Source organism: Fusarium proliferatum, assembly GCF_900067095.1.
Source record: "Fusarium proliferatum ET1 genome assembly, contig: FPRO_scaffold003, whole genome shotgun sequence".
In the NCBI taxonomy this organism is placed as follows: domain Eukaryota; kingdom Fungi; phylum Ascomycota; class Sordariomycetes; order Hypocreales; family Nectriaceae; genus Fusarium; species Fusarium proliferatum.
Genome location: NW_022194792.1, coordinates 488977 through 511421, shown reverse-complemented (window position 1 = coordinate 511421; position 22445 = coordinate 488977). Strand labels below are relative to the sequence as shown.

At 48.8% G+C, this 22445-nt stretch overlaps 10 protein-coding genes across 10 annotated transcripts; 4 read left to right on the top strand and 6 right to left on the bottom strand.

Moving 5' to 3' along the window:
* Positions 1-488: 488 nt before the first annotated feature.
* On the bottom strand, positions 489-2072 carry FPRO_07010 (putative permease of the major facilitator superfamily; the record flags this gene model as incomplete). The annotated part of the gene is made up of 2 exons (XM_031228013.1): positions 489-1649; positions 1695-2072. 2 exons carry the CDS (start codon positions 2070-2072, stop codon positions 489-491), a joined length of 1539 nt encoding a protein of 512 aa, XP_031078392.1.
* Positions 2073-2239: 167 nt separating this feature from the next.
* Positions 2240-3127, bottom strand: FPRO_07011 (uncharacterized protein; the record flags this gene model as incomplete). Its single annotated transcript, XM_031228012.1, has 1 exon — positions 2240-3127. The coding sequence occupies one exon, from the start codon at positions 3125-3127 to the stop codon at positions 2240-2242; it is 888 nt and encodes a 295-aa protein (XP_031078391.1).
* Positions 3128-5254: 2127 nt separating this feature from the next.
* FPRO_07012 (uncharacterized protein) lies at positions 5255-6696 on the bottom strand (the record flags this gene model as incomplete). The annotated part of the gene is made up of 6 exons (XM_031228011.1): positions 5255-5566; positions 5611-5736; positions 5790-6040; positions 6087-6409; positions 6462-6502; positions 6553-6696. 6 exons carry the CDS (start codon positions 6694-6696, stop codon positions 5255-5257), a joined length of 1197 nt encoding a protein of 398 aa, XP_031078390.1.
* A 1250-nt stretch (positions 6697-7946) lies between these two features.
* On the top strand, positions 7947-9147 carry FPRO_07013 (uncharacterized protein; the record flags this gene model as incomplete). Its single annotated transcript, XM_031228010.1, has 3 exons — positions 7947-8421; positions 8473-8971; positions 9021-9147. 3 exons carry the CDS (start codon positions 7947-7949, stop codon positions 9145-9147), a joined length of 1101 nt encoding a protein of 366 aa, XP_031078389.1.
* An 872-nt stretch (positions 9148-10019) lies between these two features.
* FPRO_07014 (uncharacterized protein) lies at positions 10020-10151 on the top strand (the record flags this gene model as incomplete). Its single annotated transcript, XM_031228009.1, has 1 exon — positions 10020-10151. The coding sequence occupies one exon, from the start codon at positions 10020-10022 to the stop codon at positions 10149-10151; it is 132 nt and encodes a 43-aa protein (XP_031078388.1).
* Positions 10152-10970: 819 nt separating this feature from the next.
* FPRO_07015 (uncharacterized protein) lies at positions 10971-13604 on the top strand (the record flags this gene model as incomplete). The annotated part of the gene is made up of 1 exon (XM_031228008.1): positions 10971-13604. The coding sequence occupies one exon, from the start codon at positions 10971-10973 to the stop codon at positions 13602-13604; it is 2634 nt and encodes an 877-aa protein (XP_031078387.1).
* An 87-nt stretch (positions 13605-13691) lies between these two features.
* FPRO_07016 (uncharacterized protein) lies at positions 13692-15558 on the bottom strand (the record flags this gene model as incomplete). The annotated part of the gene is made up of 7 exons (XM_031228007.1): positions 13692-14064; positions 14117-14388; positions 14438-14676; positions 14726-14877; positions 14926-15117; positions 15171-15303; positions 15357-15558. 7 exons carry the CDS (start codon positions 15556-15558, stop codon positions 13692-13694), a joined length of 1563 nt encoding a protein of 520 aa, XP_031078386.1.
* Positions 15559-17070: 1512 nt separating this feature from the next.
* FPRO_07017 (uncharacterized protein) lies at positions 17071-18488 on the top strand (the record flags this gene model as incomplete). Its single annotated transcript, XM_031228005.1, has 4 exons — positions 17071-17460; positions 17511-17793; positions 17844-18158; positions 18208-18488. The coding sequence occupies 4 exons, from the start codon at positions 17071-17073 to the stop codon at positions 18486-18488; spliced, it is 1269 nt and encodes a 422-aa protein (XP_031078385.1).
* Positions 18489-19197: 709 nt separating this feature from the next.
* On the bottom strand, positions 19198-20859 carry FPRO_07018 (uncharacterized protein; the record flags this gene model as incomplete). Its single annotated transcript, XM_031228004.1, has 1 exon — positions 19198-20859. The coding sequence occupies one exon, from the start codon at positions 20857-20859 to the stop codon at positions 19198-19200; it is 1662 nt and encodes a 553-aa protein (XP_031078384.1).
* Positions 20860-21531: 672 nt separating this feature from the next.
* FPRO_07019 (uncharacterized protein) lies at positions 21532-22347 on the bottom strand (the record flags this gene model as incomplete). The annotated part of the gene is made up of 1 exon (XM_031228003.1): positions 21532-22347. The coding sequence occupies one exon, from the start codon at positions 22345-22347 to the stop codon at positions 21532-21534; it is 816 nt and encodes a 271-aa protein (XP_031078383.1).
* Between the last annotated feature and the right edge of the window lie 98 nt (positions 22348-22445).

Here is a 22445-nt window from a genome sequence, read left to right as displayed (position 1 = left end):
GGGGTGTATAGTTTGTAGTCGGGTTTATGTGCAAGAGAGTGTCTGTGATAGGTTTGTTGCGGCCTATCGAGGTGTGATGGAGGCACGGACGAAGGCGTTTGGTGATGTAGATGATCCGAACACGAGATTTGGTCCGCTTGTGGATAAGTTGCAGTACTATCAAGTAAAGAGGATAGTTAGAATCAAATGTATTGGCGGGCTGTTTCTCATCACGCCTTTTGGTGGGTGTAAAGAGTTGAGACGAGAGTGCGGTCTTTTTGGGTTGACTTCTTGGATAGAGACAAAGACTGTTATGATCAACATGACTTGGGAGGGGGGACATATTTGCTCATAAGCATATGCTGAATTTGCATCTATATTTCAATTACACTTGTAAACCAACTTTGCGGATTCTAGTTCTTGTTGCTATTCGCGCTTCATCATATTTTGTGAGACACGCTATCCGCGATAGTCCCCGAGGTGGGCACGCACGTCTTTGTGTAACTACTTTAGGTAATGAACCTGAATCCATTCAGAACCGCTCTCTGAGAATCCTTATCCAGCCTGTTCACACTCTCCTCACTAGTCTCGTCCACAGTTGCACTCAGTTCATCGAAGGCTCTGTTTGCCCGCTTAAGAGAATACCTCAACCCCATGATACACGCAAACCCCAATCCTTGGAATGCCAAGATACAAGCCCAAGATACACGAAAGTCAGGGCCATACTGGTCAAGCCAGAAGTAGTTTGCAAAGAGTGAAGCGCTGTTGGCCAAGGTGTTCGCGATACCAATTGAAGCCGCACGCTTGACTCGTGGTTGAACGATAGTCGATGACAGCCAAGGATATGTCGTGGAGTAAATCCCAAATGTTCCAGCGCTGACGAGAAAGGTCAATGCGTAGCGGGGCCATTTCTGGTCTGTAATAGCGACGAGTGCGATGGTAGCGGCGATGGCTGTGAGGCCAGAGATAGCAGCGTGGGGAGATCGCTTCTGTCGACGATCGGCATCCCATGCGAAGCTGAGAGCCCAGATGAAAGAGAAGAGGTACGGTGGTGCGGTAAGAAGAAGCACTATGGTGTTGTTTTTGAAGCCGAGTTGCTTGATCAGGGTCGGGAAGAAATGAGAGAATGAGATAGATGCGGTTGTCGACATTTGAAGACAGGCAAACAGCCAGACTCTGTAGTCACGAACAGCTGATAGCATGGCTTGTTTCATTGTGATCTCCTCTTCACCAAGGATTTCTTCACTTCCAGCATCAACAGCCAATCGACCTTGCGCGACAACTCTCTCTTCCTCAGTTAACCAGCTCGTAGTGCCTGGGTAATCGGGAAGAAGGAAGAACGCCACCACTCCAATGACGATAGTGGCAAGGCCTTCAAGGATAAAGAGCCATCGCCATGCGGCGAGGTGTCCGACGCCAGCCATGCCTGAGAGGATACCCGCGGAGATCAAACCGGCAAAGCAATTGGACAAGAGAATGCCACAGACCAGCAACGCCATTCGAATACCGAGTTCCTTTTTGGTGTACCATGTGCTCAGGTAGTATATAGCGCCAGGGAAGAATGGGGCTTCGACGACACCGAGGATGAAACGAACGATGAGAAGACCTGCTGGACTGGAGGTTGCAGATGTACAAGCACTGACACAAGCCCAGAGAATAATACAACCAGGCTATACAAATTAGTCACATCCCCAACCTCACAAAGAAACACTTACCAAGAAAATATGAGGCTGCATCTTTGCCATAATCATCGTAGATGGAAGTTGCATCATGATATAGCCAGCAGAAAAGATAGAAATGGCCGTCTGGTACGTCGCACCCTTGACATGAGTGTCTTCCTGAAGGCCATAGAGACGAGCTTGGGTGATGGAGTTGCGATCGAGGTAGTTGAAGAGATAAATAGTAACTATTAAGGGCAGAAGTCGAAGATCAATCTTTCGCACGAGCTGAGCTTCTGTTTCTTTGGAGAATTCGGGGGTGTAGGAGCGGTAGGTATCCAGGAGGGTGAGTTGTTTGGTAGGGACATTTTCGACTTCTTCACCCGTGGATTTGAGGACGGTGACGTCGTCTACTTGGGATTTAGAATTATCCATCTTATGAACGACTTGTTAGAAGAAAGAAGGGATTTAGATTGTAACGATTGTCTTAATGACCCTCTTGAGGATGTCTCTCTTTATACACCAAAATTCCCCAACTTCTTCCCCGACTCAAGACCATCGGACCCATCCCGACCCCAGATTCTCCCCACACTCACTAGCCTCTACTCCCGCGTGCCGAGTATCCGTTCGGGGTTCGATACAAGCATACGCTCCCACTTCTCCTCCGTAAGCCAATCTCTCAAAAGCTCAAGCTCCTGGTCTGTGTCTACCTCAAGCGGAGGCGTCGGGGTAAGTCCTCGGATCGCAGCGTTGCAGTGCGGCCAGTCGCTTCCCCAGAGGATTGAGTGAGGCGCGGTGTTTGCGATGGTTTTTATTATGTGCTCCATTTGGGAGATTGGGGTGCTTCGTCGGTGGAGGGCGCCGAGTTTGATGTACATGTTCGGGGAGGAGAGGAGGTTAAGAAGGGAGGTGAATTCGGGGGTGTTGATGCCGGGTGGTGTTACGGAAGCGTTATGATCGATGATGATAGGGATGTCTTTGAGGTCTAGATGGGAAGAGAGGGTTTCTGCAATTGAAGACCACGTCGCGAGGGGTAGTTGAGCTGAGATACTCCAGTTGCATCTACGCAGAGGGCAATGAGAAGCGACGTCCAGAAATTGCTGAACCACCCAAGATACATCATCTCCCGAACCACCATATGAGCCGTGAATTCTTACAGATCGAATCCCTGCGTTATGTAGCTTCTCAAACTCAAATTTCGTGAGGCTCTTCAGACCTGCATCTCCAGGATCCCAAAAGATAGTCCCAAGTACACGCTTATCGGGATACTGCTCTCGACATTGCTGCAAGTGCCCCAACAAGCCTGTATATCCATCTTCAATGGTTGCTTGCACAAGCATCACATTGTCCGCTTTTGAGTTCTCAATGAGGTCCTTCAGTACTGCTGGCTGCGGGGTATAAGCGCGCGTTGTTTTGAAAGGGAAACGTTCCGGGTCGAAGCAGTGCATATGGGAATTCCATGCATCAGGCGGTAAAACGGGGGCTGGCATTTTGATTGCGTGTGTAGTTAATAATCGTATGTCTATGCCTTTTTGCTGGAGTGAGCATGGCTTTTGAGCTATAGTGCAGATCTGGAGCGTGTCCGACGTGATCGGTGTTCATCCGGCGCTACCTCAGAGCTATCGGACAACCACCGTTCAGCATAGAAATACGCATTTTAAGGACCATTTACCCCGCAAGAATGCATAAAGCTTGCTTGCGTTAGTCGCTGGTGACTGAGCATTACTCGTTGACTTCAGAGAACGCGTGAGTCCATGTTATTGATGAACAGTGAGAGGCTAGCTTGCATGAATGCTTAGATACACCTTGAGCGGGAGATGGATCAAAATTATCATGATACTTTATAATAGCCCGATTAGTTTAAGGGATAATGTATAGATGCCTAACTTTTCCAAATCTGCTCGAGAGGCTGCTAGAGATTAGTGCATCGACCTCACGACTGGATCCAAGCAGTCTAAGGACCTTATTACCAACTGAGCGTCATCAAATGGAGAGTCACATCCATCCACTTGTTTTATAACCTCAGAAATTTCTCAGCTAAATGATTTTCAAGATAATCTCACAGAATTACCACCGCGATCTCAAAGGTAGTCTCCGAGGTTAAGCTAAAGTTTTGCCTACCCTATAGTATTGTCCTAATCGTATCTCGTACCGGATCGGGAATAAATTCGTGCTTAATAATTTAGTCCGCCGCCTTGTGTCTCATGATAGTTCTATAATGGTTTTCGGATTCTCCGTCGAGACTCCTAGTCTAGCGCAATGAGTTGAGATTTAACAACTACATTGCGCACCGTCGGCTCATGAAGGTTCTTGTAGTGTGTGGGCATATTCATGTACCTCAGCTTGTTGATTTAAGACACATTCTGCCGAATATGGCTGGCAATGACACGTTGTTTATAGATTCAGATGGTCATCATGGCAACAAAGCACTCCTCGCAAAAGTCCATGGCGACCGCTTGAGTAACGCGCCTTGACGGGTGCATCAACAAACGTCAAGTCGAGCGAGATTCTCGATCATAGCAAAAACTCAGACCTACAAGCTGCTGCTGAATACACAACCATCTATTTAAGATTGACCATCCTATATAAACAGGTTTCTTCGGACTCAGAGTGGTTTCGGATACCGGCACGGGCCGTCATAGCCGATCCCCGCAGCGGCTGAGACAGGCGAAATACGAGGTTTCTGATTACATCCAATGACGAGAAATATTGTGACCTCTGGAGTTTAAACATCAATAGCTCACCGATATTCCAAGTTTCTTAGGCCGGGTTGTGCTTAAGTATAAACCGCAGGAATTTCGGAACTCGGAACGACGATCCTTCCAGGTCATGAGGTAAGTTTGGATGAAGAGGGAATGGTTCATTATTCAAAGCGCTTTGTTCAAGTTCTAGTTCGTATAGCATGACGCGGCCGCGGGACGAAATATGGGGATAGGACTGTATCGTAAAGCAACGAATCGGTAGTTGCAAGTCCAGGTAATCTACTGTGTGATATCGAGGTATATAAGATGACAATAACATCAACAGATCATGTTGACTCCTCATTCTCAATTCACTCAGCTACATCACACACCACAATCCGAGCATCTCTATAGTTCTTAACCCGGATCTCCAAACAAGGTAAGACCTTATGACCATTACATGCGTTCCGCGACTTACTCATCCAAGGGAGTCATCATGAGATTCACCGCCGCGATCACGTACATTATGATGTCTGCAACAGTCGCTCTGGCTGTTCCGTCCGAGAAGAGGAACGCCGAGGCCGACGACCTCATCGTTAGGGGTCTTGAGTTACGTGGCACTTGCTGTACATGCCCTAATGGTCAGGCTGGGTGCGGTGGATATTGTTACAGCAACTGCCCCCAGTGTATCTGGAATTCGTGTTAGATGGGTGAAATACTAAGTTAGCTACGATAGGCTGGATCCGCAAGTGGTTAATGAGACTGGCAATTTACTTGATCCTATCATCTATGAAGAAACTACCTCGTCCGTGATTATCATGAGCTTTTTGTCTCTCCTGCGTGAAGATAAGTCAAATGGGTAGAAGAGGTCATCGCGCGTGCCATTAATTTATATATCTAAGCCACTATCTATCCATCTATTCACAAGCGCCATCTCTATCGTGAGCCAGAGTTTGGTCTAAAAACCGGCCTCATTTCTGTGAGCTCCACTCCATCATCTTTATCGATACTGCCTGTCTCCTGCTCAATCGACGTTGTGATTATGACTTTGCTACTAGATGCAGAAGACATGACGGCTGCGTTCGAGTGTACCCGCGTTGACACCCTAGTATCGATGTTTCTGGATGTAACAGTCTCTGTGACATCCTTATCGCTGGACCGAAATATGAGCTCACGCCATCGACTCAGAGAAGATTCATTGACGCCGTAGATTATCGCATCGACGAGACCTTGTGACACAATGCAGGCCTACTCTTGTTAGAGATGTCTGAAAATCTGGGCGAAATTCTGACCTTGTCGATTGTCTGCAATGCAAATGGAGCTGGAGTATGCTTGATGGTCTGATATACACGAATGGCCGTAGGCAGTGTCCAGACCAGCATATACACAACGGGATACATGATCATCAATCGTGCGATCTAACTCCTAGTTAGCACTCCGCCATAAGCTCTCAGTAATGGAAGTCACAAACCCTTTGCAGTCTTCGACGGCCAGCGGCATCGGACTCGTGATAACGCCAGACATCGTGGTTCGACCGTGTAACAGTCCGCTCTCTGGAGGGTTCTGATGTCGAGTTTGAGTTTCCGAGTGAGATGAAACTCTTGTGCGACTTTCGGAGAATGAAGTACAGACGGGCGTACATGGAGAGGATGGTGATTATGATGACCCACCGCGGGACGAAGTTGGCGAGGAGGCGGACTTTGTCGGAAGTAAACCAACACCCTAGCAAAATCAGCACAAGTCCCTTCCCAACGTCAATGAGACATACAAGCTCCAATATCACCGTATCCTGCGAGTTTCAGTCCGATACCAGCCCAAAGAAGGCTAAGTGCCCAAGGAAGACAAGAGAGCAAGATGCGCTGATCTTGGACCCATGACGATAACGATTTGTAACCTGCCAAAATGACGTAGGTGCACAGTGCAATGGTCAACACCCAGTAGTCAGTCTGTATGACAAAGACTTGGGTCATGAAGCCATTGAAACTGCAGAATGTTTGGTGTTCTGGGGCACCAATCTCGTTGCCATTGATGTTCATGGCAGTCGACGAGAGAAAGTTGAGCGCCATGAGGAAGTCGCTAGCTGCAAGTCCACTAAACGTTATCAGTATAAACAAATTGAAGCGGGAAGATTATCGGAACGAACAGAATGAGTTGATGGCGGAAGGACCGGAGACTTTTGAAGACCTGTGCATCGTAAGCCATTTGTCTCGTGAAGCAAGGAAGTGAGATGTTACACAGAAGCTAACGATAATCCAACCGGCTCCAAATATGGAAAGAATCGACACGACCAGGATAACAATGCTTTGCAGGACCATCTCTGATCGATCAGCCGGAGCGGCTAGTGCCTCACGACGATAGATATGCATTGGCGACTCCATTGTCGATGATCAGACGCCTACCGAGGCGCTACGTTTGGGGAAATCAGATGGCGCAATAGACTTTTGGCTTAAGAGGACGGACGCACAGTAAGTTTGCAAATACAGGAGCGTGAAACGCTGATCTTAAGGGTCATTGTTACAGCGGGTACCATTTCCGTTATCATTCCAACTCAGCTGTTAAGTCCAGATATCCCCGGACATGGCACGATGCACAGACATGTATCGACGTTCTAACCGCAATGTGCCAATGAACAGCTCTCCTGTCATGCTTACTCAGTATCTCTTATCACCTGTCAAGACTCTGCTCTTGACCAAAGCCGGCAGGCAGGTCAAGTACTGAAGGTCACCCAAATAGGAATCTCGAGTCATCAACCCCTTTAAACAGAAGCTTTATTGAAGATAGATGTGTTGGTGGCTTGCTTCAGCTGGTAGTTGTACCTGTTTGAGACTCAGGGGGTTTATCTTGATGAAGGAAATGGGGTTGTGCTATTGGTTGAGGCTCTGTCGGCTCCGGAGATGCAGAAATCTTGTGGCTTGCCCCCACACGGGAACTGATAAGGAACGTTGCAGGGTTTGACGACGAGGTGAGACAACAAGATTACTGTTGATCGAGTAGGTATTTATAGAGGATGAAGAGAGAAGAATCGCGATTTGGTATTTTGGATGAAGTGATGCTTGAAGATGGCAATGAGAATTAATGTTATACCTATGCAGCTTATCGAGAATGGTCATGGAGAACGAATGATGGAAGTCAGACTAAATGCATCACCAGTTTGACTCAATTGAAGACTCAATTAAAGACCAGATTGAAGAAAATAATTCTAGTAAATCTCGAATGCATGACCATGTCATATCTGTAGGGGATCTGATCAATGTCGGATCAATCGCGGCTCAATCCCGCCCTCTCTATCCCATCATTAAAAACGCGCTGCTACGCGTCCATAACGCGTTAAACCCTCATGACGTCGCAACTCCACCAGCTCCATCACGAAGCGAGAATAACCGTTGCGATCACCTAAACATCACGAATACGAATTCATCAACTGATCTCAGCCAATCTTATCAATCTCATCAGCTCATCTCTCCATCCCCAAATGTCTCAGCCGCACAAGAGTCGGTGAACACAGGCAGAACCTTGTTCCGCTCCGCTCTGCTCCCTAGCTTACCCCACAAACCGTACGTTCCCTCAGACCATTTATCAACCCGTTCCCGCACGCGAAACAACAACTCCTCCAAACACCATCATCAAAATGGCCAATCTGGGCGTTTTCGCGGGTGTTACGACCCTCGTCGTTCTCGTCCTCACCTACGGTGTACCCCTCTTTCTGAAGGAGTACTTCCCCTGGCAGAGTCTGTACAAGCAGCGCCACGGCAGACCTACCGTGACTACAAAGTCGTACAAGGGGCGAACCGCACTCATCACCGGGGCGAACGGAGCGTTTGGATCGCGAGCGGCCAAGATTTTTGCCGAGAGAGATGTTGAGACGCTTGTGCTCGTTGATGTGAGGGATTGCAGTGGTGTGAAGGAGGAGATTGAGAAAGAGTTGGGTGAGGCGGGTAAACCCGTGCCCAAGATTCTAGTCTGGCAGGCTGATTTGATGACGTTCAAGGGATGTCAGGAACTTGGGGCCAAGGCGAAGGATTTGGAGCATCTAGATCATGTTTTGATGACTGCGGGAATTCTGGCGTTTAATCGTCGTGAATCGCCTGAGGGCTGGGAAACTTGTGAGTTCAATCATCTATCTCGAACTTGGGACGATACTAATCTGTCGACAGCCATCCAAGTCAACTTCCTCTCCGGTGCACTCCTCTCTCTTCTCTTCCTCCCTCTCCTCAAGTCCTCCCCATCCAACCCCTCCCCTCCGGTTCTAACCTTCGTCACGACCTTTGGCATCTACCCCTCATCCTTCACAATGGGCGTACCCAAGAAGGGCTCTTACCTCAAGAAGCTCAGCAACAACAAGGAAGGCATGGAACAAGCTCATCAGTACGGGCGCTCCAAGGGCCTTCTTCTCTACTGGGCCCGCGAACTGGCCGCACGAGTCTCCGCCATCCGAGCTACGGAGAAACTTCCCCGCAAGGTCACCATCAACAGCGCTGATCCGGGCTCTGCATGGACACCTCTTACGAATCCTAACCAGGCGAAGCTCATCCCACGACTAATCATGAACTTTGGAGCGAGAGATCCGCAGATCTGCGCGACGGCTTTGGTCAATGGTGTTTCGGCATCGGAGGATGCTCATGGAAAGATTATGCAGGACTTTGACACTGCCGAGTAAGTGATCTGCACGATGTGATGCGTTTTAGTACTGATTGACAATTAGCTATCCTCCTTTCATGGTGAGGAAGAGTGGCCGTGCTGCTCAGGCGCGCGTTTGGGAGGAGACGAGGGAGGAGCTTGAGGCCAAGGTCCCAGAGGTCAAGGCCATCTTTGACATGCTGGACCAGTAAAGCCGCTGTAATGACCAGATGACGACAGCTTTGGGATCAGGTATTGCGTGTTGTGGCCAAGTAGTTAGGGAGGCGATGAAGTGTAGAGCATTGAAATGGCCCGATGAGGTGTTGATCCGCGGGAAAGCATTGCGCGTATCTTGGAAGGGCCAGTGGTGATTCGATGAGCTTGGGATATGGTCTCGCTAGCGCCAGTGCACCTCAAGCAAAATTGAAGGTTAAAAATTAGTCTAAACTAAATGCCGATATTTGGCGCCCGCGCAGAACGGCAATTAATTGATTGGAAGGATGATATTCACATTCATCGTCATCTCGTTCCATGCTGACGACTTGACGTGGCTGTATCTGACGCTTCACCAAGCAAATAACTGCAAGATAAGATACTATCGTTATCTAATCTATGCTACTACCGAGGAGATCAGCCCTACCGGGGCCAACCACGAAATCTTGGCATAAACCCAAATGGCGACACGCGCCAAATAAGCCTCACAAGCTTGCGAGTCATTTTCATGCGCACCGAAGAAAAACAAGTCACGCGATACAGGCATCGCATTAGGAAGCTTGAAGTGTGACCTGTGTGCTGGTAGCCAAAACACCTCAGTTGCCGAATTCCCAAGCGATGCGGTTTCGATTTGCCGGCGTTCCAGGGTAGGTAAAGTGGCCTGCACACAGCCCCAATTGACATTTTACCCGAGGTATCAAACGGGCGAGAACTAAGTTTCCTCGGCGTTGGTGAGGGGAAGCGCCATCGCGATGATTTAATCAGGCATAAATGCACGCGATAATTCTGTGATTTGTTCGGTGAGCGAAAAAAGGACAGTGGCGATGATTGGCAGGCATAATTGCGGGGAGATGAGCGACGGCAATAAAACATGTCACTGCAATTCCGCTTCACTGCTGGGTTGTTGATCACCACCTTGGTCCATAATTCATTAGAGAGCACGCCTCAACAATCTCGATGGTCAAAAACGCTCCCAACGTCTACACATGCCGAGAAACTCTAATTTTTCAATCGGCATCTACCGAGTAAACCCAATCATCATCGCATGAAAATGCAACGTCAAAGCCTCACATCCAACGCGTAAAATGTCAGGTCAATTAAGCTTTTCGACAAGAAGCTTAACCCGAGTCAAAAAAGAAACCAAGGCAGAAGCGCTGGACCCCTAAAGCTCCACCAAACTCAGGGGCTTGTTCAGTCCAGACCCCATCGTCTCGCCCACGTTTAACCAGTCTTGGCTAGATCTTCGCTGCTGGTGACGGGGTTGCAATTGGCTAATCCGTAACGAGGCATCATCCTCGAGATTGCGACTCCACCCGCTGGGTCGATATACGGTAAACGAAAATGGATCCTTACCCAACAGACTCAAGGGCGCAGCACGACACAACCCGCTACGCCGCTACGCTCCAGCCTACCAAGTGCCAACTTTGACATAGGGGCGAAGTCCACGAAACAGGAAGGCCCTGCGAAAATGGTCCCCGGGGCCTAGATCGTCGAGGCGGATGTCCGTTACACGTTAGATCGTTGGTGGGAAACGGGGGGCGCTTTTTTGTTCTGCGGCACGGGCTGGGGAGCGTTATTTATCGGGGCGACGCCCAGGTCTTTTCTTGTGTCCGCCGTCGTATTCCCCTACCTGACAGTTTTTTAAACCCAAAGGAGACCATGTTCTGTCAATAAACGTAGCAAATAAAACTGGGTGTAACAGTGTTAGGGCCGACTGCGTGGTAGTACCTACCTCACCTTCCACGCGCTCCTCTCAACAGGAACCTCCCGCCTTCTCTTCTTCTTCTTCTCTTCTTCCCTTTCCGGATACACAAGGCTCAAGATGGTTTGGTTTCAGAAGATTGGTTCGCTCATCTACTCCAAAATCGCCAACAGACGGTTCGCATTCGCTCTCACGACACTAGCTGTATGCGCCGCAAAGGGCGTCCATCTTCACAACCACCGGTCCAGCGTCGCCCCCAAGCGCATGCTCCTCTTCTTCTTCTCCTTCTTTACCCAAGACATTCTCCTCCTCCTCCTCATCCGCCTGCTTCTCAGCCACTGGGTCCCCAGCTTTCCCGGCAAGCTACGAACACTCATCACAGCGCTTGCATTCTTGTTAATAACCTATAATGTCTCTCTCAGCATTGTTTCCGTCTCTTTCTACATCGTCGCTGGATCTGAGATCCACTGGCGCAACATTGGCTTCATAGCTGACCCGTCGGCGCGGGCCATCATCTTTTCGGGGTTTACTGCATTCTTGGGCGTTTTGTGTCTTTGTGCTTGCTTTAGTGGCGTTCTTCAAACGGCGTGCTATGGGCTTTTTGGGTGGGGAGGTGATATTGTTAATTGGCCGCTCAACTTTGTTGCGCGGAAGCTTTGTTGCTGTTGTTTTGGGAGGAGGAATGCTTATGATCAGTTGTCGCAGCGGGACAACGCGCAGTGGATTGACAGTGAGAGCGGGTCGAGTCATGATGAGTACTCTGAGGATGAGTACAAGGACAGGTCAAGATCGTCATCGAAGACACCACGATATTCTGCCCGAGCACTCAAAGGCGATTCACCAGCCCGCAGATCCAGATGTACCCGGTTTCTTCGCATATTACCGTATCCCATCGTCATCATACTTCTCACAGCGCTTTTCACACTCACATTTCTACGACCCAAGGATCCGTCTCTAATTTTTCTCTCATGGACCAGCGGCCTATTACCTTTTGTCGATTTCGCCTCAACATCGCCCTTCCTCGATGATCTTCCCTCCGTTTTTGGTAAAGGCATGCAACGAAGCTGGGACGAGCGCACTGCCCTCGCTCAGCCTCCGTCTTTGAGCTGGCTCCCAAAGAATGCATTGCCACGAGGCTTTGAGGACTGGTTTGACGAGAAGCCTCACTACAACTCTGAAGCCGACCCATTGAAGATTTCGAACCTGGATGAACCTCTCCGGGAATCCCTTCGTGGCAAGTTAAAGGACATTAACATTCGTCACGTGGTTATGTTCTTTCTTGAGAGCACGAGAAATGACGTTTTTCCTATTAAGAAGGACGGATTGATCTGGAATCGATTTGCCGACACATTTCCCGACAAGAAGCTTCCGCAAGAAGTGCAAGACAAGCTGGCCAGTCTGACACCGACCGCGAATTTTATCACTGGAGATTACGACGATGGATTCGAACATGCGGAAAAGCCGAAACGGGGTGGAATTCATTTTACGAATGCGCACACAGCTGGGACGTATACTCTCAAGAGCATGACCGGCACAGTCTGCGGTATCGCTCCTTTGGTCGGCGACTTTAACCTCGAGCACAGTCACCACATTTATCAACCCTGCCTACCGCATATTTTTGAAGCCATGAACCAAGCAGAGGCACTAAGCGAAATGACCAAGACCAAGCGCGATGGACATTCAGGCACGAAATTCAAGTGGAACGACAACATGAACAAGGAGGACAAGTGGAACTCTTACTACTTCCAAGCTGCGACACTCGATTACGACAATCAGTACAATCTCATGTCTGCGATGGGATTTCCGATGAAGAACACGATTGGCAGGGAGTATCTGCGAAGCGATAGTGCGAAGCATGGACCTGTTACGCTGCCCAACATCAACGAGTTTGCATTCGAGGAGGATCCGTTGGAAGATTACATCACCGACATTTTCGAGGACGCAGCCAAGGCCAAAAGTCGTGTGTTTCTGACTCATTTGACGAGCACGAGCCATCATCGATTCCACATGCCCAAGACGGAGAAGTACACGCCTTTGGCAAAGGGTCTAGACATGATGTCTCGCTACGTCAACACAATAGGCTACGACGATCGCTGGATCCGTAAAGTCCTCGACGTTCTAGATAAGCAGGGCATTGCGAACGAGACGTTGGTTATCTTCCAGGGCGATCACGGTACTTCACTTCCAGAAAACGACTATGCTTCGCCGTATTACAACCCCAACATCGGCGTCGATCACGTCCCCTTGATTTTATCACATCCTCAACTACCCCCCTTCAACGTAGACGATGCAGTCCACTCGACACAAGTCCTCCCCACCATTCTCGACATCCTTCTCGAAACCGGCTCTCTCAGCCCCAGCAGCCACGCCGCAGCATCATCCCTCATCACCAACTACGAAGGCCAATCGCTCCTCCGACCATTACGCACACAGACCAGCGACAACAGCACGGGCCAGTGGCAGTTCACCGTGACGAACCCCGGACGCGCGATGCTCACGGTTCGCGACGCGCGGTTTCCGAATAGACATCTCGTTGTGCCGGTGATAGAGAACGTGGACTGGAGATTATCGGATCTGGAGAAGGATCCGCATGAGCATGATTCAGTGCAGGCGTTGGATTTCACGGAGTTTGTGAAGAGTGTGGAGGGGAGGTTTGGGAGGGATGTTGCGGAGTGGGCGGAGGAGGGGGCGTTTGTTACGAGGTGGTTTGTTAAGGAGAATAGCAGGCGTTGGCGTTTTGATCACCAGGGGTGATGTTATGACCACTATGGATGACTAAATCTTTTAATATTTTGCGTTGACTTTCTTCTTCAAATACTCTTTTGTTAACTGTCGTGATTGCTACAGACTTGCAAGAGTTTCTGCATCGCTCTGCTGCCATGGATGCATCCGCTCAATTGATTCAATCAACTCACGATGCTCAGAAGATCGAGGCTTGATGGCAGTTTCAAAAGCCTTCGGATGACTGACAACCTCAGACGTAAACTCAGCCTTGGGCATTTCAGCTCCCGGTTTCACTCTAATGTCAAACGCAGCAAGAGTCTGCGCCATGTTGAGGAATAGCGTCTTGTCAGCCATGGCTTGCGCCGGACAAATTCTTCGGCCAAAGCCAAAGACGAAACGACCCGGGTCTGTCTCAGCCTCCGGACCAAGAAAGCGCTCTGGTTTAAAGGCCATTGGATCGTGGTAGAGTGCGGGATCATGGCAGATTTGCCTTGCAGCCGTGTCAGTTATTGTCCGAGGATGGGGAGTGATGATGAGCTTACCAGATATTCGGAAGTATCATTGCGCCTTTTGGGATGAGGTGTCCGTTGATAACGTCGTCTTGGGAGGTTGTGTGGGGAAGACACATTGGTCCTACAGGATGCCACCGGAGAACTTCCTTCACGAGCGCATTGACGTATGGTAGGCTTTGTCTATCCAACAGCGTGGGTAATCGTCCATTTCCAATAATGTCATCGATTTCGCACTGGGCTTTCTTCTGGGCATCAGGAAATAGTGTCATGGCGAGAAAGAACGTCGTGATCGCAGACACAGTCTCGAAATAGGTCAGCTGGGTTACACCGTCTACTCGGGAGTCAACATACCGTATCAGCACCTGCAGCGTAAAGAGATGCCGCCAACCATTTATTCTCAGAAGCTTCTTGATCCGTCAAGCTTTTCTTCTGCATCAGCTGAGATAGAAACGATGTGTTATCCTTGCCGTTGGCCACTTGATGCTCCACGAAAGCTGCGGGTTCCTCAACCGAGCTCTCGAGGTTAGACCTCCACTGCTTTGCTGTAGTTTTGAAACTAGCTCCAGGGAACCAGTCGTGGATATATTTCACTATGTGAACATGTTAGAACAATCACGTATTGGACCTTTGTCACCTTACGAATCGGGATGAGGTCAACTATAAAGGCCCCAGGCTTGGCCGCGATGCCAAACTCATCTACAACCTTTCGTACCGTGCTGAGTAGAGGATCGGGCTTGAATTGCTCAGCGGTATATCCATAGACAACTTTCACGATTACGGAACCAGCTTGTCTGTAGGAAATGTCAGCACTGTCACCAGATGTCTGAACCAATGCATACTTTTGAATATGCTCGACCAAACGGTCAGGGTCTCTCAGTAAATGCAGCAGAAAATGTCCAACTTCAATCTCTTGTATAGCACCATTCGAACTGATGCTAGCTTCGGACTTGAGGCAAAGGTGAGCCTTTTTACGGTGGCTGCGGAGCTGGTCGTTGTATGGCAGGAAACTCAGGGTCTTGTCCCAGCCAACCCTGTTATTCGTGAGCAAGCAAACATCATAGTGAAGGAACAGATGTGAGCGCACATTTCACCGGCGAAAGTCATTTTTGATCTGCTAGAATGTTTGGCTGAGCGATCGTTGAGGATGGTCTGAGCCAACTTCGCATCATTGATTATGACGAGGGTTTGGCCGAAGACAGTAACTGAGCTGATTTTCCCTGACTCGTATCTCGTCAATATCTGAGGAGACAGTGGAATTAGTCAATCGTACCGTATAGGTCTTTATGTTTTGCCCAGTGATGCGCCTCGAATTGGCCAGCTCGTGGGAGATCTAGCACATTGCCGACAAGTGGAAGACCCCGGGGTCCGGGAGGAAGCCGTGTATTAAGCGATTGTTTAGTAAGGAGTTTGTTGATGCAGATATACACGAGGATTATGACACCAGCGTAGAGAATTAACGAGGCAGACTCCATGATTAAAGAACACTGAAAAATGAATATAAGTGTTAGATGAAGAAGTAAAAAGAATCATCGGGTAGTGCTCAGCTTTAAAGAGAACTGCATGTAACACAGAACCAGTCTCCTTACCGCCGTGCCACTACTGAATCAAGTGACCTACTTTACTGTGTAACACAATCAATCAGGAAGCGCATCAGTGAAAGCTAATCGCATTCCTCATGACCACAGAGTTACTACTCAGATTGAAAACAAACCATAGCAGACATGCGCCAAGTCAGCTTTGCAGACAAACATTCCCACCAACGGCGCTACCATCTGATTGTGTTACATGAAGCCCGCACTAGTGTCGTCCACCAACAAACTCGCTTATTGGAGAGCATTTAATTGGTCATTTCAGCAAGCTACGCACCACTTGCAGAAAAGTGTAGGTTTAGTCTAGAGATGAGCTGGCGTGGCTTCTATTGTTTGTCTGATTGGGAGGACATTGTCTTCGACCTGAGTGGTGGATTGGCGAAGTGGCTTGATCACTCAGTCCGTGGTAGGATGCAAGGAATTTATTTCGCTCATTCGAGGTAGTTTGCGATAGGATTTCCTTCTTGAGCCTTTCAAATATGACAGATCCGATCTGAGAGGGTGAGATGTCCATGTCACAGGACCAGTGTGCAGATTTGTTCTCAGCTGAGCAGAGAAAAGGTGAATGACACACCAATGAAGAAGTAAATACAGAGCAGTAACTGGATCCTGCGTAGCACTTGTCTACTGAAGAACTCAAAAAGAGACGTGTACTTTACGAATCCATCTAAAACTCAGGCTGTGATCGCTTCTTTAACAAAGCAGATTCCCAATGTCATGAGAACAGCAATAGATGTCAATACAACTCTGGCTCGGCCTTTTGCAAGTGCGAAGTTGTCGTATTAAGTCATAGCAATCGAGATTCTTCCTCGATCTCAATACTCGCAAAGCTTAAATTCGGCATTTTGTATCGAGTGACTTGAGGTCAGGCGGCATTAGTATGGAGATATCATCCTCCAAGGACAACCAGCGGCGCCTCTTCAGGTGGAGTCTTGGCTGCAGGTATCACTTAGATTTTTTAAAATACGCGCCAGGACGAGTTTAAGAAGGAGCACTGTAAAATAAAGGCTGAGACTGAGGTTCATGAGCTTTCCGAAACAACAGGCCCTTTCGGCAGAGGTACTCAAGCCAAAAGCCGCATCCAGGACATGACCAATACCGAGAAACCAGGTCCTCGGCTGATCAGTGCAATAAGGTTCAGAGAGCAGGTGAGGCCTTTCTTTATTTGTCGTAGGGGGCGTTTCAGGCTCAAATACGACTGCCGACTGCGACGTGAGCAGAGCCTCTGCGGAGTCTTCGGCTCACGACCCCGCTCTTAAGCCGAGTTAGTCATCGCGTCAGGCACGGCAATTGCCTTGCATCTGATGTAAGAATAAGCGATCTGACACGCAAATGAGAGAATTGATAAATAAGCCCTTGGACATTTCCCCTCAACAAGCATACTTCATCATAAAAATGATTCCAACTAAAGACCAACCCGTCCTCATCATAGGCGCTGGTATAAGCGGCTTGCTGCTTGCACAGAGTCTATCACGACATGGCATTCCCTTCCGTGTATTTGAACGCGATACGGATCTTGAAACACGTGGTGTCGGATGGGGTCTCACCCTTCTCTGGACGCTTCCCGTATTGAAAGATCTTCTGCCCGAGCATTTTTTCAGTCGCTTGCCAGAGGCTTATGTTGATCGCGAAGCTGTTACTCAGGGTCTGTCGTCGAGCTTTCCGTTCTTTGACTTGAGTACTGGAGAGCTTAAGGCGTCGGTACCTAAAGCGCCAGAAGCAGAACGTGTCCGAGTCACAAGACAGGGTCTCAGAGCTCTGCTAGCTACTGGGATTGACATTGAGGTACGTTGCACTGCTGAGTCCAGTTACCTACTGACACTTCCGGATACCAGTGGGGCAAAGGTGTTACCGGAGTCGTGTCGACGGACGACTCTGTCACTGCTTCATTCGAGGATGGCAGCTCAGCTACTGGGAGTTTACTCGTTGGATGTGACGGAAGCCATTCACGAGTGCGTCGCTCAATGTTCCCCGAGTGGAAGCTCAAAGACATTCCTGTTCGAATGTTAGGCATCAAGATGGAGCTCTCGCCCTCGCAGATCAAGCCGATTCGCGACCTTGATCCTTACTTCTTTCACAGCACAAACTCGAGGAATGACACTTTCGTATACTTTAGTGGTAAGCAATTTAATTTTGTTCTTTCTATAGATGTTGCTGACAGCCACTAGTTCTCGACGCGCCTGGCAATCATGCCGATACCGACCGCCCGTACATCGGACAACTCTGCGTCTCGTGGCCATATCGCGAAGGTTTCCTGAACAGGGTTTCCCCTATCGAGATTCCGGATTCGCAAGAGGAGAAGTATAAATTGGTCCAAGAGTTGACTTCCACTTGGGCCGAGTGCTTTCGGCCCCTTGCATCCGCAGTCTCGCTGGACAGCGAAATGAAAGGCCTCAAGATACAAGACTTGACACCTCCAAAAGACTTCCAAACAACTGGCCGAGCTGTACTTATGGGAGATGCTCTCCACGCAATGGCAATGTGTAAGACTCATCTTTCACTCTTTGAATACCTGTAGCTAACAATGAAAAGACCGGGGAGAGGGCGCAAATCATGTCATCTTCGATGTTAAAGACTTTGTGGAACGAGTTGTTCCTACTCTCAACGGCAATGGCGATCTGAGATCTACGCTGGATGAGTATGAGCGAGCGGTTATTTCACGGACGCGTCCAGCAGTACTGGCGTCGAGGCGAGCCTGTCTTGATGCACATAATTGGAAGAGGATCAGCAAGGCCAGCCCACTGTTGACAAAGCGCATGCCATACATAGAGTTTGAGGAGACCGAGGAAGTTGAAGTAACGCATAGACTATAAGAGAAGGGGTAATGCATAGGTATCTTCTTTTAAGTATCATTTCACTAAATTCTCAACAGCCGGGGCTATCTTAGTACCTGTCTTGCCCCTGATCTGATCGCGCGTAGTGTGTGATTTATAGATCTAACCTTGAGATATGAACAGCTTGTACATTCTGGCCAATTCTTTCAGCTCCTGCCAGTCAGAATGGGATCCGATATTCCTGTCTGGGGTCCAGGGTACTAAATCGCGCTATTTCATACGTCACTAAACTGACTCAAAGTTCATGGCAGGAAAATCAATACAGATCCGGGAGGGCTGTCTCTCACTCAAGCAGCTCAGAGGAATTGGCGCTGCTCACTGAAAAAGTGCATAATAACGTTGCGAACAGGTTCCAGGGCTACATTAGAGCTATGAAAAGGGGTATCCGTTTCTGCACTGTCGATGGCATGGTAGTCATACTCATGATAGCACTATAGCATCGATCATTCTGCTTAATGAAGTTATATGATCCTTGTTGCTCTATTATCAATACCTAAATACTGTACCTATTTTTATCATCCAAGAATATCTCCGTAAAGAACTGCAATACCAGCCCAGCTCTTAGCCAAATCATTCTTGTTACCGAGGACTCCTGGGAATTATCGCTCTCAATTGTATGCTGGGGTGTCGTGTGAGGCGCGTGATGTGAGCCATCAGCGGTAGGGTCTATCCACTCAAAATAACACTCTTATACAGTCGATTCGGGCAGTCTACAAGCTACCCAACACAATGGCCCCAGATTCTGGGGTGTCATTACCTTCGGACACTCAAAGTTTTCCATCAGCATCGGCCCAAACTTGGAGATACAGCTGACTAACGTGAAGTCGTAGTTACACTCCTTTTCCCAGGCAAGGTCAAAAGCGCATTCCTCCATCCCAACCTCTTTGTAGTGCGCCATCAAAGCGTCCAAGTTGTTCAGATGCCCAGGATAGAAATTCGACTCAAAGAACGATGTCTTATTGACAAGATGTTCCAGGGCGCCGGCGTGTGCTTTGAGGGATTCCTCTATCGCGCGTGAACTGTCGTCCGCCCAATCGCTGCCAGGGTCTTCTTTTAGAGCACGGTTAAGTACCAGCCGCATAGCTTCTTTGCCAAGTATCTCTCGTTGGAAGATCTCCGAACACAGATCCCCAGCATCTTCTCCGTCCAGGAGCAGGGTATAGGAGCCATCAGGCATGCCAGAATCTGGGAGATACATGGCCTCGGCTAGGCAGTTTACAACGATGGCCCACAGACCTGGAGCTGCATATCTAAGAAGAAACTCTCCAGTTGAGTCACCCTTGCAATCTTGAATTCCATCGAAGCCTCCGACTCCAAAAAAGTAGGCGCGCTCGAAAAGGTTGCTTATCATGCTAAACTGATGTCTGATCCGCAATCGTCTGTTCTCTTGGCAGAATGGGATAAGACCTATAGCATGCCCGTCTGGGTAGCCTGTGGACATGCGATCTTCGTGAATGATAATATTGCGAAGAGCCGACCTCTTGTTGATAGGCAGGGCATCGAGGAACTCTATGGCAGCTGAAACAGCAGAGAAGCGGTAGAGTAGGCGATACTGCATTCCATAACTGTTACTAGCCTTCCACGAATTTATCGAAGCCCATCCCTTGTCATCTTTGAACCTGCGTCCCATTTCATCAAGGTCGGATAATGATGGCGGGAAACGCCAGGGCTTGTAGCATCGGTCAAGGAAATTCGAGAGCCGCGCACCTCCGCTGTACTCCCAATCGACAAGGGTCTCATTGACACTGGCTGTGAATTGTTCGTCCGACGTTTCGCAAAGAAGTCGCAAGGTGAACTCGATAGCCGCTCGGTGTGCAGAATGTGCTCGGTCGTTGGAACAGATTTCTATGTAGATCTCGTTTTCTGGGGGCGTGACGTCTAGCGAATACCCCCAACTGTTCAGTGCATCTCTCCATTCATATTGAGATCCCAGTTCTGGGTTCGCGTGGTAAAGGAGTGCGTTAGAGAGATGTGTACTAAACCACGGAAACCTTTCCTTAATACGGAGGTGATTTTCTGGTGTGATAAACGGGCATAACCGAATGAGAAGTTGAAGTTGTTGCTGGAACTGGGCAGCGACTAGCCTATCGAAGCGGCATAGCCACGGGCTAAGATCCTGTTGATAGAAGGTCTTGAAGGAGATGTCATTGTACGAGAGAGGCATTTCTTTGGTCTCTTCAGCAACGAACCTGCATGTATATATGAGGGCAAGGTCGATAGGCTCGCCGTGGGTGGCAGTGAGCTTGCCAGATGCTGGACTAAAATGGTAGCCTTGCTTAGTGGTAAAGTAATATTTGTAGACCATGTGCCGCAGTTCGTGCGGAAGACAGACAAAAGATCGCGGTGCCATGGTATCAAGGGGTGCAGGCGGCGAGGGGCTTCTATTTTGGGAGGTCTCAGTAGAATCAGAGTCAGATAATCACAGCGCGGTAGTGATATGAAGTTGGACAAAATGAAATTTCTGTGTGCCTTGAGCTGGAGCATCCCAAGGAAGAGCAGCAGGCACTTATTTATATACCATTTGGCAAATCTAGCTTTTTGCCAAAAACAAGACATTAGGCAATATGTGGGGTCAGACGTGTATTGAATCTACGTAATTTATGTTCCTTATCTTGATTTGTTGGGCTCAAGTACGTAAGTTCTCTCAGCCGATTTAAGCTCCCAGCCACAAGTCTCAACTTCAAATAGCACGCCTAGCTCACAGAAGCATCTTTTAACCTTTCAACCTTGTCATAGAAATCAGGCTTGATACGCTGTGTAGCCTTGGTAGCAGCAATCAAGGTTGCGGAGTGCAGTCACTGGGCTACGCCACGCATCATCACGAACTGAGTCCTGCCAGCACAGAGCCATTGGTGCCTAACATTTGAGTTTCCCTGGTTCACGCAGCAGCCGCGCCAGGTTTCGATCCCGATTGGAACGCACTAGAATAAGACCGACAAACGGTGTGGATGACAAGGTCGAGCTTCAGATAGCAAAGGTGACCATAAGTGATTGATTCGCTGAGACGGTGAGAAACATGTAGCTACTTTCTCTTCTCCAAAATACCAAGCATCTCCAACAGTGATGGGACAAACTCTTTCGTCTCACAGCGAAACCCTTCGTGGTGTCCAGGAACTGTCATTCTAGGACACTCCAAGATCTTGGCCTGTTCCTCAATCGCTCTCGCGTAGAAGGCATCTTTACATCGGACACCTCTCATCACACCAACACTCACCCCGTGCTCTTTGATGCGAAACATATTAGGACAATACCCAATCAACGGCGCCCATTCGTATTCCCAAAAGTTCTTCTGGTTCCTTGGTTCAGGCGGTCCAGCCTTGGGAATGCCCTCAGCATCATACCCAATAAGACATTTCTCAAACTCTTTGGCAGCTGCTTCTTGGCCTTGCGTTTCGAAAAGATCTAGAAGACCGTACATCCACTCAAGAATCTGCGTTGCGTCTAGTAGAAGCATTGCAAGGCCGGCTTCGTGAGCGATCAAGTGAACGACCATTTCGGGAAAGTCATGGGCGAATTGGTATGCAAAGATACCACCAGAGCTGCTGCCGAAGAGAATAGCTTTATCGAAACCGATGGCTTTGATGACAGCGCGGATATCGCGAGCTTGTTGGGGAGGACTCAAGCGTTTGTTGACGGGGACTTGGCTTGCTGACATTTGTCGACGATCGAAAGTGGCGCAGGTGAAACGGTCTGATAGAGCGGCTATAATGTTGTTAAACTGCATTCCGTGGCCGTTTCCACCAGGGATGAAGATGATGAGAGGACCGGAGCCTTGATACCAGTAGTGAAGGTCACAGCCTTCATTGTGTACGATGCTCCTGATTGGATTGAACTCCATTGTTGACTGTTGCGTTGGACTCTGGTTGACGAGTGATAAGTGTTCTTTCTACTTACATCTTCTCAAGCAAAGCGACATGTCTTTGGCTTCTTATACAC